Source organism: Falco punctatus (genome assembly GCF_963210335.1).
Source record: "Falco punctatus genome assembly, chromosome: 12".
Classification (NCBI taxonomy): domain Eukaryota; kingdom Metazoa; phylum Chordata; class Aves; order Falconiformes; family Falconidae; genus Falco; species Falco punctatus.
In genome coordinates, this window is record NC_137592.1 from 25,509,512 (window position 1) to 25,526,028 (window position 16,517).

At 39.3% G+C, this 16,517-nt stretch overlaps 2 protein-coding genes across 5 annotated transcripts in view; one reads left to right on the forward strand and one right to left on the reverse strand.

Annotated features, from left to right (window-relative positions):
- GPATCH2 (G-patch domain containing 2) overlaps nt 1–6,538 on the reverse strand; it is a gene marked incomplete at its 5' end in the record, with an annotated part of 126,372 nt that extends 119,834 nt beyond the window's left edge. For both annotated transcript variants that reach the window (XM_080408452.1, XM_080408453.1), the window contains one exon: nt 6,024–6,538. In XM_080408452.1, coding sequence (XP_080264578.1) covers nt 6,024–6,538 — 515 coding nt within the window. The remainder of the gene's footprint in view (nt 1–6,023) is intronic.
- SPATA17 (spermatogenesis associated 17) overlaps nt 6,499–16,517 on the forward strand; it is a 105,091-nt gene continuing 95,072 nt past the window's right edge. For 2 of the 3 annotated variants that reach the window (XM_080408490.1, XM_080408491.1), the window contains exons 1-2: nt 6,499–6,604; nt 12,012–12,093. In XM_080408490.1, coding sequence (XP_080264616.1) covers nt 6,537–6,604; nt 12,012–12,093 — 150 coding nt within the window. In that variant the 5' untranslated portion in view covers nt 6,499–6,536. Of the gene's footprint in view, nt 6,605–8,094; nt 9,919–12,011; nt 12,094–16,517 lie in introns of those variants that run through there. The other variant, XM_080408489.1, reaches the window with a different exon arrangement.

The window sequence follows — 16,517 nt, forward strand, 5'->3', positions numbered from 1 at the left end:
TAACTGCACAATCGGTAGGGTACTAGCCCCTTTAGCCCATGAAGACAGCTATCCTTGCAGGTGTGCATAGGAGAAATGAGATGCCCTTGAGATCTGCACTGATATAACTGGAGTCATAGGATGCAAACAAACTCCAGCGCATTTATTTGGGTTAATTTGAGACATCAATTCCCCCAGCTGCCAGTCCAGCCCTTCTGCCACAGGCTTTGATACTTACATCGAACTGACCGAAGTGGAGGTGAACTAGTAGGCTTAAACCTGCATTTAGCTCAAAATGAACAGACTGCTGCTAACTTGTCAGAATATGAAGATACATAATCTCTTGCAGACTATTCTGCTAGTGTCCCTGCAGCACAAAGCAAAAGGAGACTGGAAGACAGGGACACTAATACCACAGTTTATGATTAATTTGTTCAATTCAGTAGCCCTAATCCATATGAATAACTATATCACTAAAATCAATGTAGCTCCTAGAGTGGACATACCAATTTGCTCCATGTAATGGCATAAGTATGGTGGCAAAGTTGCCTTAGTTCTATGAAATACTTCAAGATCAAACACAATATATCCAGCTTGCATTTATATATCTGATCTACACTTGTCTTGAATCCCCCACAAAACGCTCTCAATACAGATGGTGCCAGATCAAAAGATGAAACTGAAGAAGAGTAAACACCCTTAACTGTTTTTGAAGTAAAGGGATAATACGATTCTTAAAAAGCCCTGAGCTGTAAAGGCACTTAATTTCCATCAGACTACGACTTTGAATCTTTTCCACTCCTGCAATTAATCTTTTCTATTGAATTATCAAGTCTCTTCATTGCAACTCCTGAACTTAGATCTGTACAGGGCAGCGACCTTGTTTACCCTGAAAATTACAGCCAACTGCATTACCTTTGAAACAAATCAGACAAATTAATATTATAATTACTTCAACATGTTTCCTTAGAATGATTATAAGAATTATTTGATCAATTTGGGACAGTGGAAGATCCTTTGTAATAGACTGAGAATACAACACACATACTACTTCAGCTTTTTATTCACATTGCACTTTCAACATGCCAGTGTTCCACATTAAAACTCCTTTTCCTGGAGGTCCAAGAAATCTCTTCTGAGTAATTTTATTTGAGCTCTGATTTCTCTTGCTATAATTGAAGAAAAAACCTCAAAGATCATGGCAACAGCAACCAAGATAGAATGGTTAATCTGAAACCTGTCTCCAAAATTCAGGAGTATATTTCTATTACAGCATTATCAAATCAGTGTTGCAACTTTCTCCATTTTTCACAGCCAGCTGTCAAGCTTGTATTCCAAATCCATGAAGTAATTTTAATCATCATCACAGATGTTACTGTAACAAAAATATTTGCATTTGAAATAGGTTGAAAAATAACTACAAGAAGTATTAAAGACATTACCAGTGACTATCAACTGCATTCAGTAAGATGAGAAATTTCAAAGGTTGTAATAAGGAATGTAAGAACAACATACTGAGGCACATAAAAAAACAGGCTGAGCCATAGTTTAGCATGACTCACATAAGGCTATAAAACTGCTGTTACAGCAACAGCCCACAGCTAGCAATAAACTGTAAAGTCTTCGCTAGGAGAAGATTCTACTTTACTATAAAAAAAAAAAAAAAATCTAGTTTGCCTGCACTGACCTTTACATTTATCTGAAGCTATTTTAATGTAGTTCACCAAAGGCTGACCCATTTCCTCTCTAATCCTTAAGAGAATATACCATAAAAGTACTGTTGCAGGAAACAGTATAACTGCTTTCACCTACTCCAAAACAGTTCACACAGCTTGTGCTCAGTATTTATATTCATATTGAAACTCCTAATGGAAATAATGGGCACTTGCTTTTTTCAGTGAAAAATCAAGTAGCATTTTTGTTTGCTTCCCACCTAAAGCACGTAACAATACAGAGCTCTGACTGCTCACAAAATATTTAACAAACACATGCTGACAGGAAAGCTCATTTACTTGCACAACTCAATGACAGGCAGTATCTTTTACTAAACCAACAGCTGCATTTACATTCTAGTTCTATACCTCTTCCTGTTAGATATGGGGTTTCTTGCAGCTAAAGTTATGTTGCATCTGTGTCTCATCAATTCTGATTTTTGCTGCCTTCACAACCCAACTTGATCACAAGCTAATAGCACAAGAAAAATGAAGTAGTTCCTTGAACAGTGGGATTATAAAACCTGGCTTTCTATAATCTTTTCCCATACGGATTCTCTGATGTCTTGTAAAACAGCTGTATTCACAGTGTACCTTTATCTTCAGACAGGTACTAATTTAAATCCCAGTTCTCCACCTCTGAAGTTATTTTCACAAAGCCTTAGAAACGTTAGTTTTCAGACCTCAGCTTTATTGTTGAATGTGACTGAAATTTGGATCGAACAGGTGCAAGTATTTGGGAGAGAGCAGCAGATGATAAATCTCACCACCTTGCCTGAAGAATTTACAGATTCAAAAAAAGAGAAGTATCCTAGTTCATGGGATACACAAAGGAGAAAGCAAAATGGAGCAACACAACTTAGTTAAAGGTATTAAAAAGCTAGCAAAAGACTATGATAGATTAGGAAATAACCAATAAACCTACGTTACATAGAATCTTATGGCATACAAAAACAGAAACCGCACCCAGATTATTTAAACTTGCCTGTCATCAAACAGCCATCGCCAAGAGGAGGACACAAAGTATCCAATTCCAAGTCCACATCTACTGATGTCCTTAGGCATTGACCATTGGACAGCCACCTACACAAAGCTACAAAATGACCAAAATGCACTCTACCCCACACCAATCATCACCGGGGGGCATAACAGCTACCTACCGAGAATCCCCATACTCTTCCACTTCTGAGGACCCTGCCCAATGCTTCCTGTAAAGACTAAGAGCCAACACACTGGCAACACATTCAAAGCAAATCTGACACACAGACCAAAGAAACTTAACACAAATGTAATGTTTATACTACAGTTTTAAAATGTGACAGTGTCAGAACAGAAACTTACAGAAATCATATGTCAGAAAACATAATTATTTTGAGTTCCATATAAGATAGTGTGAACAGCTATAAAAATTGAGGGTTCTTGAAACGTCAGGATATTATATTGGAGCAGGTTTTTATCTGAAAAAGGGAAAAACAAACCCAGAATTCCCAGGCTATTTCTCATCTTCAAGGTACACCAACTCTCCTATTTCGCAGTCAGTTACATGTGTATATAAGTCAGTTTCACAAAGCAATAAAAGTATAGAAGTTTTTTAAAAAATGCAAGTCATTGTTCTATAATTAAAGACATAACGCTGGAAATGTCTATGAACTCTTTTTTAATATCAAACGTAGGGTACCTATACATTTAGTTACATACAATTACTAGCAACATTTTATTCCTCCAATCATATACTACACATCAATTCTTAGTATCAACTCTGTATTCGAGAAACTTCCTTAGACAGGTTTTGGAATTTCCTTACACTTGTCCTATACAACAAAAAGTTATTAGTATTTGAGGAATGATGGAATTTTATTAATTATGTTGCTGACCCCCCTAAAAATTAGGGCCAGGCAAACTTGCAATAAGTACATCTGACTTTCCTACAGTTGCTGCATATCTAAGAAGGCCCAACAATAAACACTATCAAGTCTACTCATATTTTAGAGTGAAAAAGGTTCAGTACAGAGCAATGGTATACAGTCGGAAAGATGCTGACAAGAACTGCATTTAATAAAGCTCTAACACAAATGAATTGGTCAGCCAGAAATGAGATTTGGAGCAATTTATCATGAGGGGCAGCAATTCTTACAATCCCATTGCTGCCATTTACTGATATGCTTGCCCTTTTCAGAAGTATGACTTCATTAATTAATCGTCAAGGTGGAGAATCACATGAACTGTCAAATGACAGTAATATACTACAGCACCGAAGTCATTACCAAAAGAATCAGAGTGCCCAGTAAGTACCCAAAATGCAAACTATTCCTAAATTGTCACATGTATTCACAATATAAATGAGAAACATTCAGCTTCAGAGGAGCTTTACCACCCAAAGTGAACACTCTTACCCTGTGGCTGTTCTCAATCCACTCCCTTCTTTAGGGTCTTAATGTTTTTAGAAAGCACATGTTCTTAATTTTCTATATCAAGCATTAGACACTGAAAAAAGTACTTTTCTGCATCTCACTCAAACAGGTTTCCTTTGACAGTCAGCTTCTGAAATAACTTATGTAAAAGAAAAGGGAGTGACTGAGCAGTAGTCAAAATTTTTAACAGGTCTTCCTTCAGAACTGCTAAACTAACAATCCTATAGATCAGATCTCACTAATTCTATCTGTACTGAATTCCTCCGGGCAGTGTATTTGCACAAGCAAAATCATTAATGCCTCAGAACAATTACAGAAGAATATGCCAAATTCCCACACCCTGTATTGCTGAACACTATTTTTGAAGCCTCTGGAACTAAATCTACATGCACACAAGACAGTATAATTTAAGGGAAATGACAGGTCAAATGTATAATGAAAACTTTCTCAGAGTACAGATACAAGTTTGGAATGTCTTAGGCAATGTTTCTACCATATACAGCATTAGTAGACAAAAATACTTCTGCCACTAAAGTATACCTTATACTCTGAAATGTTCTGAATTATACCAACAGAAGTTAGATTTACACCAGGCAAATCTGCATATCTAGCAATACCAGCAAACAACTTCTAGCAAATAAATCACTCTTTGGAAGTTTTCTCATTTAGAAAAACGTAAAGAAGCCATGAAAATACCGACTAGAAAAAAGTGGTGGTATCAGCAGAAGTGGAGAATGAATGGAGTTTCCTGTGTAAGAAAACAAAAGTGCTAAGCCTTTCTCTTCCTCCTCTTCCCCAACTCCAGAAAAGAAACAAATCAAAACACAGAAGAAAATCTCTTCCAGATCTGGGAACTCTACAAGTAGGTATCTGCATACATAACATAGTCCCTAAAAAAAGCCTCAGGGCCTCAAATTATCAACATTCAAGGAAAAAACCCCAACAAACAAAACCTCACCATGCTCCTCCTCACTTCCATTAATAAAAATGAATGAACTAGAAGTTACACACATCAGTTGATACCTATGATATCACAAAATACCTAACATTTAATGAAAGAAACAAAAGGCTTCCCTGCTAGTTGTTTGGGCCATCTCGCTTTCACCAAGTTTCTCTGGTCCCAGTCTTCATATCTCTATGGCCTATTAACAAAACTCACTTTTCCCTTTTTTCTATTCTGTCAGTTTCCTCTCTTCACAGTTCTACAATAAAAACAATAGGGACCTTTGGGGTTGCTATGCTTGTATATGGAGTTACAAAAAGCAGTAAATCTGTGAACTCTGCCAGAGCAGAACTACCCAGACTGTCCTTGCCCACTGGCTACAGCTGCACTTGTTGATTCTTGGTTTGCAACAGAACAGCTCCAGAGCAGCAACCACACGTAAATGGATGTTTCTGCAACATACACTGCAAAGGGGTTTGGCCTTGCAGGGTCTACCACAATTAGAAAAACCCAAATCCACACAAAAAACTAAATAAGCCTGTGACAAAAGTTTTCATTTATTAATTGCCTGCCGTCCTTTTTTAGCAACGAGAGGAAGTTTGCCCCTCCAGCCCACTGCTCACTTACCAAGGCAGCGACCCGCTGAGACGTGCCAGTGGCACCCTGCCAGGCCGCGGTGGCCTTGGGCGCAGAGGAAAGCACCAACGGCCTCTCCCCCACGCACCGGGCACCAGCGGGGGCGCAGGCCGGGAGAGGCCTGGCAGCCCGCCGGGCACCGCCGGGCAGCGGGGAGGGCCGGCCGCAGCGGGGGCTGCACTTCCCCCAAGTCTCCAAATCCCTCACAGGGCGCGGAGATGGGGTTCCTGACCCCCACCCCCAGACACCGGCCCCGCGACAGTGCAGGGGCGGCGGAGACGCCCCCCTCCCGGCCCCGCGGAGCGGCCCCGGCGCCCCCCGGTCCACCGGGCCTGGGCTTACCAGCTCTTTCTCGCCGTCTGAGCTCGGGTCGGGGTAGGTTCAGCGACCCGGAACATGAACCCGGCGCCTCCCCCGGCCGCTCCCCAGGGAGGCTGGCGCCACTTCGCAGAGACTGAGCCGAGGAGAGGTGGGGCGGGGGCCGGCGGTAGCGCCGGGGACCAGCGGGCGAGGGCCGGGAGGGGAGGACGCGGGCGGCCAACGCTGCTCCTCAGACCCCCATGATGAGAGCCCGGAAGCAGCTGCGGCACCGGGAGGAAGTAGGACGCCACCATCTGGTCTCTTCCCCTCCATCTCCCGACCGCTACCCAGGGGCGCCGCGTCCCCTCCGGCACTCCCCGCCTGGGCTCCGCTTCCGTCCCGGTCCAGCTCCGCCGGGCTCCCGCTGCCGCCGGTGCTCTGCTGTTCCCTGCCGGCAGGGCTGCGGTGGGGGGCGCCACCCCCGCGGCCGCGCGGAGTGGTACGGTCCCGTTGCCATGGTGGCGGCGTCGGGCGGGCGGGTAGGAGGGAGGAAGCATGGCCGCCCTGGCCCGGCTTCAGGCGAGGCTATCGGGGCTGCGGGAGGAGTATTTCCGTAGGAACAGGTAACTGGGTCATGCCGGTGGTGGGGCGGGACGCACCCCCTCATGCAGGGCTGGGGCTGGAGCTGGCGGGGCGGGCAGCCCCCCGGCTTCCCCGTCAACGAGATGGCGGCGCTCCTGCGGGAAACGCTTTAGCTTTGAAACCCCTGCTGAGAGCACCCTCCTCCTCGCCCCCAGGGCCTGCCAGAGTGCTCTGGGGTGCCCCGATGCACAGTTCCTTTAAGGGGGCCCTATATGCCCTGCAAACAGCGGCCTGCTCATCCCCTGCCCCTGCCAGCCTGGTACCCTGCACCGGGCCGGGCGGTTTGCGCTGCTGGGTTTTCTGACTGCTAAAGATGATGGTGGCCAACTTTTCCCGGATCAAATATTAAGAAATAAAATGTTTCAAGACCTGTGTTAAGATTGTATAGATCTGTCCTGTAAACCCTTTTTATTCAACTGTGTTGTTGCTGCTGCTGTACATCTAATGCTAATATTCAAACAGGAAAAAAAAGAAGCATATTTAGCATCATTGCAGTGTTTGTGTTTTTTTCTTTCTTCACTACTCTAATGAGTCATTTGGTTTAGAATCTAATTACGGCATCATTAGCATCAATAACAAGGCTCCCGAACACAGCTAAAAGTTACATGGAGTTCAGGTCCTGCCTGCATATGAAGTGCTCTGCTTCCCTGTTCTTTCCCTGGGATTTGGCTGGTGCTGCTGTGGCTGTAAACACCACCGTTCCCTAAACTAGCATCAGTTACGGGAGACTCCACTTGTATTTTGCTTATTTCAGGTTAAAAAGAGCAGGCTGAGCCAGACATGGAAATCCATTGGAGGGCAGCATGCTTGATGTTCGGGGATTTGGGATTTTTTGGCAGAGCTTTCAAAAAATGAATTGTTTCCCTTTTATAGAAGAGGCTATAATCCATCAGTTTCTTGAAATTCAGTTTTTCAGCTAAGAATTTAAATGAGAGGCTTCCAACAGTCCAGCTCAGCAACTGAAGAGGTAGCTGATCAGTAATCTGATCTTTATTCTTTAAGGTGAAAATCTCCAACTGCTTCAACACAGCTGCCGGTAAAATCCTGAAACAAATCAGAATATCTTGTTTAGAGATTTTGGTAGATCCTTATTTAACTTTTAAACTTAAGAAATAAGTTTTGGGCATTAATGCACATCAAATTTGCAGTGGTCTTTGAAGTATTTTTGAAGCATTTGTATTTTGAAGTCAGACAACATCTTTTAATTTCCCTTTCAGAACTATGCTTTATCCACATAATGTAATAGTGCCCTCAAAAATGACAAATCTGAGATGCTGTGGGCGCACAAGTCAGTGTAATCTGTGAAGTCACTCATCATTCACAACCAGATTCAGGGCATTCAGACAAAAATACATGATACTGTAAAGAAAGTGGTTACTTACTCTATGAAGTCAGTATTCTGCAGTGAAGTACCAGATTCTTCAAAGGATCTGAGTTGATCTGAAACATCAGAAGGTGCAAAAGAAGGAGGCATGGTAATTGAAGTGCCTTGAAGTAAATCCCAGAATCAGAATAGTTTATCTTTGAAAATGCATTTACTATTTTAGGACTTTACACCTGTTCCATTAAAAATTAGGGCAGACTGATGACTGTAAGATCTTGCCTGTTGGTTGTGGTTAGGCAGGTTTACCTGATCTGGATAATGTTCTTCAGATCTTAATAATCTTCCTGTCGTGCTTTATGCAGAACTGTTCATGTCAGAGGTATGTGGTCTCCTAAACTGACTTTTTAGGGAAAGCACCTTTCTGGGAAGGACTTGCCCAGTGATGGCACAATACAAAAATACCATAAGCCTGCACCTCAAGAAATACCCTGTCAACATAAGCATTAGAATATACAGGATCTGTTAGTGCATTCTCTTAAGTGTTAAACAATACTATCACTTACTCATTCAAGAACCTACTTTTATTTACTGTAACATCTGTATGTCACGTGCTGACCTTGAGCATGCCTTTTTAACATTCAGTGAAGTCTTTGAGAGGTAGCTGTGATTCTAAAAGCTTAATTCAGACAGTATGGCAACTATGCCATCTGATCAGAAGGGCAGATACCAGCTTGAGCAGTTTACGCCTCTAACCACTTATTCTGCTGGCAAGGCCAGTTGAAAGTGTTTGTGGAACTGTACTGTAAGAAAAACAGTTGTTGTTGGTCTGCTTCAATAAACTTTACAAGGACTTCTAAACTGACTTGGCCAGGCAAGACAGAATGCCAACTAAAAAACCTTACAGGGGGTCATAGAGGTGAAGGCTTCTGCTTTTCCAGAAGCAGACTGCTGCCATTGCCAAGTGGGTAGCACTGGTTTTGGAGCTGTCACCTCTGACACAACCTGTCCCACATCTCCTTTTCCAGGCTGCAACTGCGGCTGCCTGTCCAGGGTGAAATCACTCATACCCTTGTAATCAAAATCATTTACCTCTAGGTAAAAGTGTTCTGGAGGTGTCTGCTTCTTATGAAGTCTAGGAAGCTGCACAGGAAAGACACAAGGAAGCTCTCTAGCATAAACGCCAGCTTTAGCATCAACTTGTTTTGTGGTCTTAGGTAAAAGAAGTCTGTTTTCCACAGTTTCCAGGTACTAGACAGGTCTGATGCACGTGAGATGATGATGAAAATTTGGGCCCACTTAATGTGATTTGAGAGCACATGCTGCACTGGATGATGTAAAATGATGGAGCTAATGCTTCTTGATCTCTGGTAGTTTCATTTTTCAAGAAATATAATGAGGATAATCCTAATTTATCAGATAAAAATTCATCTTGTGTATATTTACTGAGGCAATTAATGTTGACACAACACTTTGTTAGGAGAGTTAACTGATATCAAATAGTTAAGAAAACTAACTAATAGTGAATTAATTATTCTTTTGTGGCAGGTATAATAGATTAAACTACCTGGTAAATATGTTCCTAATAAAAATGGGGTAGCAAAAAGTCCATGAAGATTAAAATGTAGTTTTAAGTTCAAAGACTTGGCAGCTATTGACATTTTGAAACAAACAAAAAGTAAATTAAAGCTAGAGGTGATCTCATAGCTGAGTTCCACCCCTCAGCATTGAAACTCATCACAGTGATTTTTCCTGAATTCTCTGAAATCTCTTCCAGATTCATATATTTCTTTAACTGCAACAGTAAGACATATTTAGAAGAAGTTTTCTGCTTTGGTACTAAAATACCATGCTGAACAAGTATTACTACTTTTATATTTTCAGATCTGTAGATGAATACAGAAAAATAGAGTACAAAGCTGCTGTCAAAATTCAGAGCTGGTTTCGAGGATGCAGAGTCCGAGCCTATCTGAGGTATTATACTAAGCCTATCTTGATCTGTATATCAATCTTGACTTCTTTCCCAAAATTTCTCATGGTATTACTTGATTTTAATAAAATTAGAGCATTTGGGAAAAAAAAACACAACCCCACGTTATTCTGCTTTTACATAGAATGTAACATATAAGCTGTGGCACTGTAAGAAATAATTTTTGATTTTCAGAACTGCATACAATTAAAATGGCATGATGCTAGTAAGTAGCATGGAAATAATACATCTTCAGAATAGATACAGAGTATTGTTTTAAGAAATGTTGGCATGACTTTAAAAAAAAAGGTGTCCCTCAGGCTGTTTGCAGAGACTTTTCTTATCTCTGTTATTCTGTCTGATACAGAAGGATTCTCTAGTGAGTGTAAGGTAACTGGACTCTTATTGTAGAAAATTAAGTTCTACTGCTGGATTTGACCAGTCCATTTAAAAAAAAAAAAGATCTTCTTTTACATAATTTTCTCCATTTATAAAACAGAGATCACATGCAATTACTTTGTTCTGTAAAACGCTATATCAGCATTGTTATAAGTTTTTTTGAAACACTAGGGTTGGTCCCTTCTCCCAGGAGGCCCCGAGATATTTTTTTTATTATCATAAGCCCAATTGGTCAAACTCATGTGCTCAATTTTCTGTATCTTCATAAAAATTAAGGCTGTGAGGGAGAGGGACTGTTACCTCTTCTAGTTTGACCTCTTGCCTGTTGCAAATCATTATGTATCATTCGGACATACTATATCAAGTATAAAGAATTATTAGGTTAAATAACATTAATCACTTAATGGACACTATTTCCCTCATAAAAAGGCTACAGCCATTATGTGCACTTGTTAAAAAAAGCACGGGTAATGTGTTTTCCATTGCTGGTTCAAGTGTGTTGTCACAGGATGCAGCCATCACATGCAAGTGTCCAGCAGGCAGGCAAACCTGGTATTTCCACCCTCCAAGGAGTATCAGCTATGTCATCAATGTCAAAAGCACCAAAGACAGAGGATTGGTTAGTGCTTCTCTGTTTCCAGCATGAGTAACAACAGCGTGCTGCAGAAGGAAGTGAAAACCCAAGTGTCTTTACCAATCTATTCTGTAGGCAAAACTCATTCACACGCACATTTGTGTTTAGTAATGACCAATGTAAGAAGAACAGTGTAGTTGTAACGAACATGGTAGAAGAACTAAATCAGCTAAGTGTAGAAGAGGTTTGTGTCTGCAGCTGTGTACAGAGTGATTCTACTCAGTGTCCTCTTTCCGAAGATGGATGTGGTGTCTGCCTTAGAAGCACAGGCTCAATATAACCAGTTGTCAGTGTTCTGAATTAATCTCTCATTTAGGTCCTTTGAATTACCTGCTGGAAAAGACTGCCTCCACTGACTGACTTAAGCTGTACTGCAGGGCTTCTAAATTTGATGTCCATTGTTAGGTGGTATGAATGCTCCCCTATATAGCTTTTTCTAAGCAGTCCCAAAGTAGTGATTGCATTAATTTCTGCAAAATTGATGTGCGACATCAATTATGGAATTTTTATTAGCATAATAAAGTGTATTTATATATATATATAGTAAGGACAGAGTAAACGTTTGCTTACAATTAAGCTAGGTGTAATTTTATAAAAGCAAAAAAGTAGTCTAAAAATTCCAGACATCTGTGGGTTTTGTCAAATATTTTAAAATTGTAAAGCTATGAAAGTGTTGCATGTGCCTGAAAAAAATTCTGAACTGCTCAGATATGTTGGTTGAAACCATCCATGAAAATACAATCACCCATCATGCAAACTACATTCGTAAGCCTTTCATTAAACTTTTGTAATGATAACTGAAACAGTATACAGGTAAATTTGCAGTAATCTGTTTTTTCCAAAAGCAAAGTATATGAGCCTATATAAATATATGTATATATTGGTCTGTAAGTGTGTATGTGTGTACATATGTATATGTGCATACATGTATAAAATAGTCTGCAGTGGCCATCTGTTTGGAATAAGTATGGATAATGTGCTATACATTATTTTTAATATTAGGAAAAAATAAAGTTATATTGTAAAGTCTCAATAATAATTTTTTAAAAATGTATTTTATTTTAGATACCTGAGAAAAATGACAATTGTTATACAGAAGTGGTGGAGAGGTTATCGAAGCAGAAGATACTTCAGAAAAATGGTGAAGGTAGAAAACTATTTTTTAAAGTTTTGGTTATTTATAAAATATATATGAAGTAATTCATTCACTCATCTTGAAATTAAAAAGCTGAAACTTGGTCCTTTATACACACAGACACATACTTAACTTTACTATCATGAAAAGCACCATTAATTTCAGTAAGCCTACTCATAACGGTCAAGTTAAGTCAGTGTTTAAGTGTTTGCAGCTCTGGAGTTTTAGTCCCCAAACCAGCAATGAGATCTGCTCATGCAGAAGCCTGCCCACATGATGCTAATTGCAGGACTGGAGCTTTTCAAGATGCTTGTTTTCCTGGCAGAATTTTTAATTCTGAAAATAAAAGAAGCCAATGTGTCTACACATTGGTGTTCTATGTTTTAGCGGTTTAAATTTCTTACTTAATGAACCTTGAAGTACTTGAGGTTTTGCCTTAAGGCACACAGCAGATCACAGTCAATCTAATTCCCTTGACGTACTTGAAGATAGCAAAAGTGTATGATAGCCCACAAGCTAATACCTCTGTTAACAGGTTTAGGAGATTAAAAAGAAACTAATTTGCCTTTAACATAAAACAATTAATTTTTTAATATGTAGTTTACTTCACTAATTTATCAATTTATGTTAATATTTTACAATAATTTTGAACTTGTTAGTCACTTATTCTTTATCATTTTGTTAAAGTTAAATTGTGTTTCAGTCAAAACAGACAAGTCAAGAAAAAGCAAAAAAATGAGCCATAATAACTCATTTATTACAGGCTAAAGTCCATATTTCCTACTAAACTATGTTTTCTACTAGCAGGACTTGTGTGCCTGAAAGCTTTAGGCTTTTTTCCTGTTTTCCCCCCACATTTATCAGTAATCTTATTAAAGATTTCATCTCTTCTAACTTACCTGGCTTAAATAATAAATTATGAGTCATCCTTTCAGGCTATGTTTTTCAATCTATCTTCTAAAACACTAGGTTTTGTATATAGGGCAGATAGCTGCATGGTTGGATTGGGTTCTGCTTTAAAAAAATGAGGCTTGAGTTGAATATTGTCCCTGAGTTTAGGGAAGGTTTGTTTAATCTATAAATGCTTCTGTAGAGTAAGAAAGACATCATGATGTCAATGCATGTTAAAATTTGCTAATTAAAAGAAAGAATCTGTGATCAAATACTGTAATGGCTTGCACGGGGAGTGCAAGCTGTTCTTGTAGTCTTCAACCTTTGAGATACTCAAAACCCAACTGAATGAGGCCCTGTACAACTTGCTGTAATTGACCCTGCTTTGAGTACTGGTTTGGAGCTCCAGAGGCTCCTGCTAATCTCAATTGTTGTATGCATCTATGAAATTGGAGGTCTTTTACCTGTTCGCTTTATTACTTCTTTCTTCTTTTGCCCTCTCTTAAAAAACACTTTGTCAGTTCCATTTTGAGACAGTCTTTCAAATTCGCACAGGTTTCTGCAATAACCAAGCTGAGATGGCATTATAAAACGCCCTCAGCTTTTCATTCTTGAAATATATTTCTGAAAAAGAAAATTTAAAAAAGCTTTAACCAATAAATCCTGGTTCATATGTAGTTCTTCAAATAGACATAACTGACAAGCCCTTGCAAACTCTCAAGTCTGTGGAAAAATGCAGAACAAAAAATTGTGCAAGCCCACACTTAATACATTCTAAATTGGACCATGAATTCATCCAGCTTCTGGATTCCAGTACATATCCAATATTAGTCAGGGCTCTAGAGAAACAGTATTTCATCAGCAAGCTTACAAATTGTACAGCAATCAGAACAGAAAGCCACCTTTTTCCCTCAAATACTTCATTTTGTGCTTGCTGTCTGTTTGACTGGAAAGGGCTAAATAGGACAGCTGTGTTGGAAGCTAACCTCAAACTCATACGAAGTAGCAGACAAAAAGGCACCTTTTTCTCCCTTCAGACTGCTGTATTCAGTATTATATGTTTTAGGGTAGGCTTAAATATAAAGTTCAAGCTCATTTCCTATATTCATTGTTATACTATCTTTACTTATCAATGGCTGAATTTGGCATATTTTAAAAAGAAACAAAAATCTCCTCAGTAGCTGAATGCAACTTTTAAATTAAAGATCAGTTAATGTTTACATTGAACTCTTGCTAATAACTGTTGTAATGATTCCTGATTATGAAACACAATGATACATTTGACACTGGTCACTTTAAAATTTGTCCGCTGATAATGATTGGATTGGTATCTGCTGCCAGTAAACAAGGCAAAGCATATGCACAAAATACCCATGATTACTTGATAATAAATCATTTTAATGATTATATTCAAAATTGTGAAATGTGAGTGGTACTGATGCGGAAAATAAAGGCTGAGGCTCATCAGATTGGCTGTCCATATGTGCATTACTACTAGTATTTCATTTGTTACTCCTCTAGTGCCTTTTCCTTTGATTGTTAAAATATATTAAATTAAAAAAAACCCCTATTGATGGTGTTTATATGACTAAACTTATGTGCCTTCCTATATTCTAAATATAGGTGCTTTGGTGTAAAGCTTTGTTTCCTAATATTAATCTCAAAGTAAAATTAAGAACTGCACTCTGATCATTTTCTTAATAGCTTAGTTACATTGGTTGTACTGGGTTCTTAAAGTCTTGCATAACATGCAGGAAAGTATGAATTTTAAAACCAAGCAAGCACCAGAAAAAGTAGGCAAACTGTACGTCACTGTTTCTTTTTACAATATTTCTCAAACTCAAGAAATCACTTGTTAAAGCAAAGGGAATTGTTACATGTCATTATATGAAGTCGGCATGCATGATGGCTGTATTTTCAGCTCGCTTTGGAAGAAAGTGCAGTTGAAAAAAGCAAATATTTTGTGTGCTATAGTTTTGTGTGCTGTAGTTTGACACCACCCTAAATAGTTTAGCTTCAACTTAGTAACTGGTTTTAAATTGGCCCAGTCCTACAGGAATTGGGCAAACGCCTATTTGTTCTATCAAAAAAAAAAAAAAAAAAAAAGGTGCCTGTTCCCAACTTAGACCATGTGTTGGTTCCTTCTTTCATTCTACTCATAATCAAATTTCTGGTTCTTCTTTGAATTTGTCATTTTGTATTACCTGTTTAAAGAAAAAGAGAACACCAATCAGGATCAGATCATATTTGTAGATGATCCGCAAACATGTTTTTTAAACAGAAAAGGAGAAAGTAGTAGAACAGTTTATAAACAAAAGGCTTCAAATATATTTTGGAATCATAGACTTACAAGTAAACTAGTAGAGACCTGTATATTAACATCATCAGTGGCAGATCCAAAGACTTCATGGTTCAGAACTGGAGGTGGTGCATGTGGGTGAGATTGCAAGATAATTCTTCCCAGAGAGTCCACCTTGCCATGTAAGCTTGGAATTGGCACCCAGTGAAAAAATGAGAGGCAGTGCAATGGGCACAAGCTGAAATGCAGGAAATTCCACATAAGCTTAAGAAAAGAGTCTGCTGGACAAGAAGGCCCCAGTTCAGGAAAGAATCTTTCATTTACTAGGAAACACTTAAATACAGACTGGGATTGAAGCACTAAATTATGGCTATGCTTTTGTGAATAGTGATGAACACATTCTCCATCACTTGTAATAGCAGAACTAGCACCTATTATTCTAAGCAGGGTTAGAAAACAGAGGGCAAATCCATTTGCAAAAGAACCTAGATGGTGACACAGGCTTTGGCTTTTGCCACAAGGATAAAGCTGTAAGACAGTTATATGACCAGTTCTGCATTTGGCTGACTTGTAATTTAGAACAACGTTGAGTAAAAGCAGGAATGTGTAATTTCCTTTTTGTTGGGAGTGACCTTGTTAAGTAGTGGTAGGGTAAGGCCTGGATTCCTTACACCTAAGTGAGGTTTGCAAGTTAGGGCCCTAGTTGCCATCGACGGTCTTCGTAAAGAGCAGACAGAGATGCAATTACAGAGCTCTTCAGTACTTTGCCAAGCTCGGAGGGAAAGTGGTCCCACTGTCTTTCAGTATTGATGCTAGCGAGAGCATAATGATGTTAGGTCTCCAATTTAGGTTCTTCAGTGAAATGGGATGGATTCAGACTTCAGTGCTCACAGGCTTCAAATATGAGGAGAATAAACAAAAAGGTATAAGGTTGTTTAGTTTAATCATTGATGGACAGAAATCTGATGATAATTTTTAAGTTTAAGAATTTCCATCAAAAATGTACTTTGTCTATCTGGTGGTGCGGCAGCTCTCACATTCCATTCCAAAGAAAAAAAAGATGAGCTGCAAAGCAAAATTGTATCAATTTAATCAGACACTTTAGGCATATATTTAGGTCTGGCAACCATTATTTCCTTCCAGTGTTAGCTATCTAGTTAGTATCGCTCAGAAAACATTTATTGATAAAAAAGGGGAGATAAGTCCAGTATTTATTCTATTTCATACCTTTGGGGCAGAGATCCCC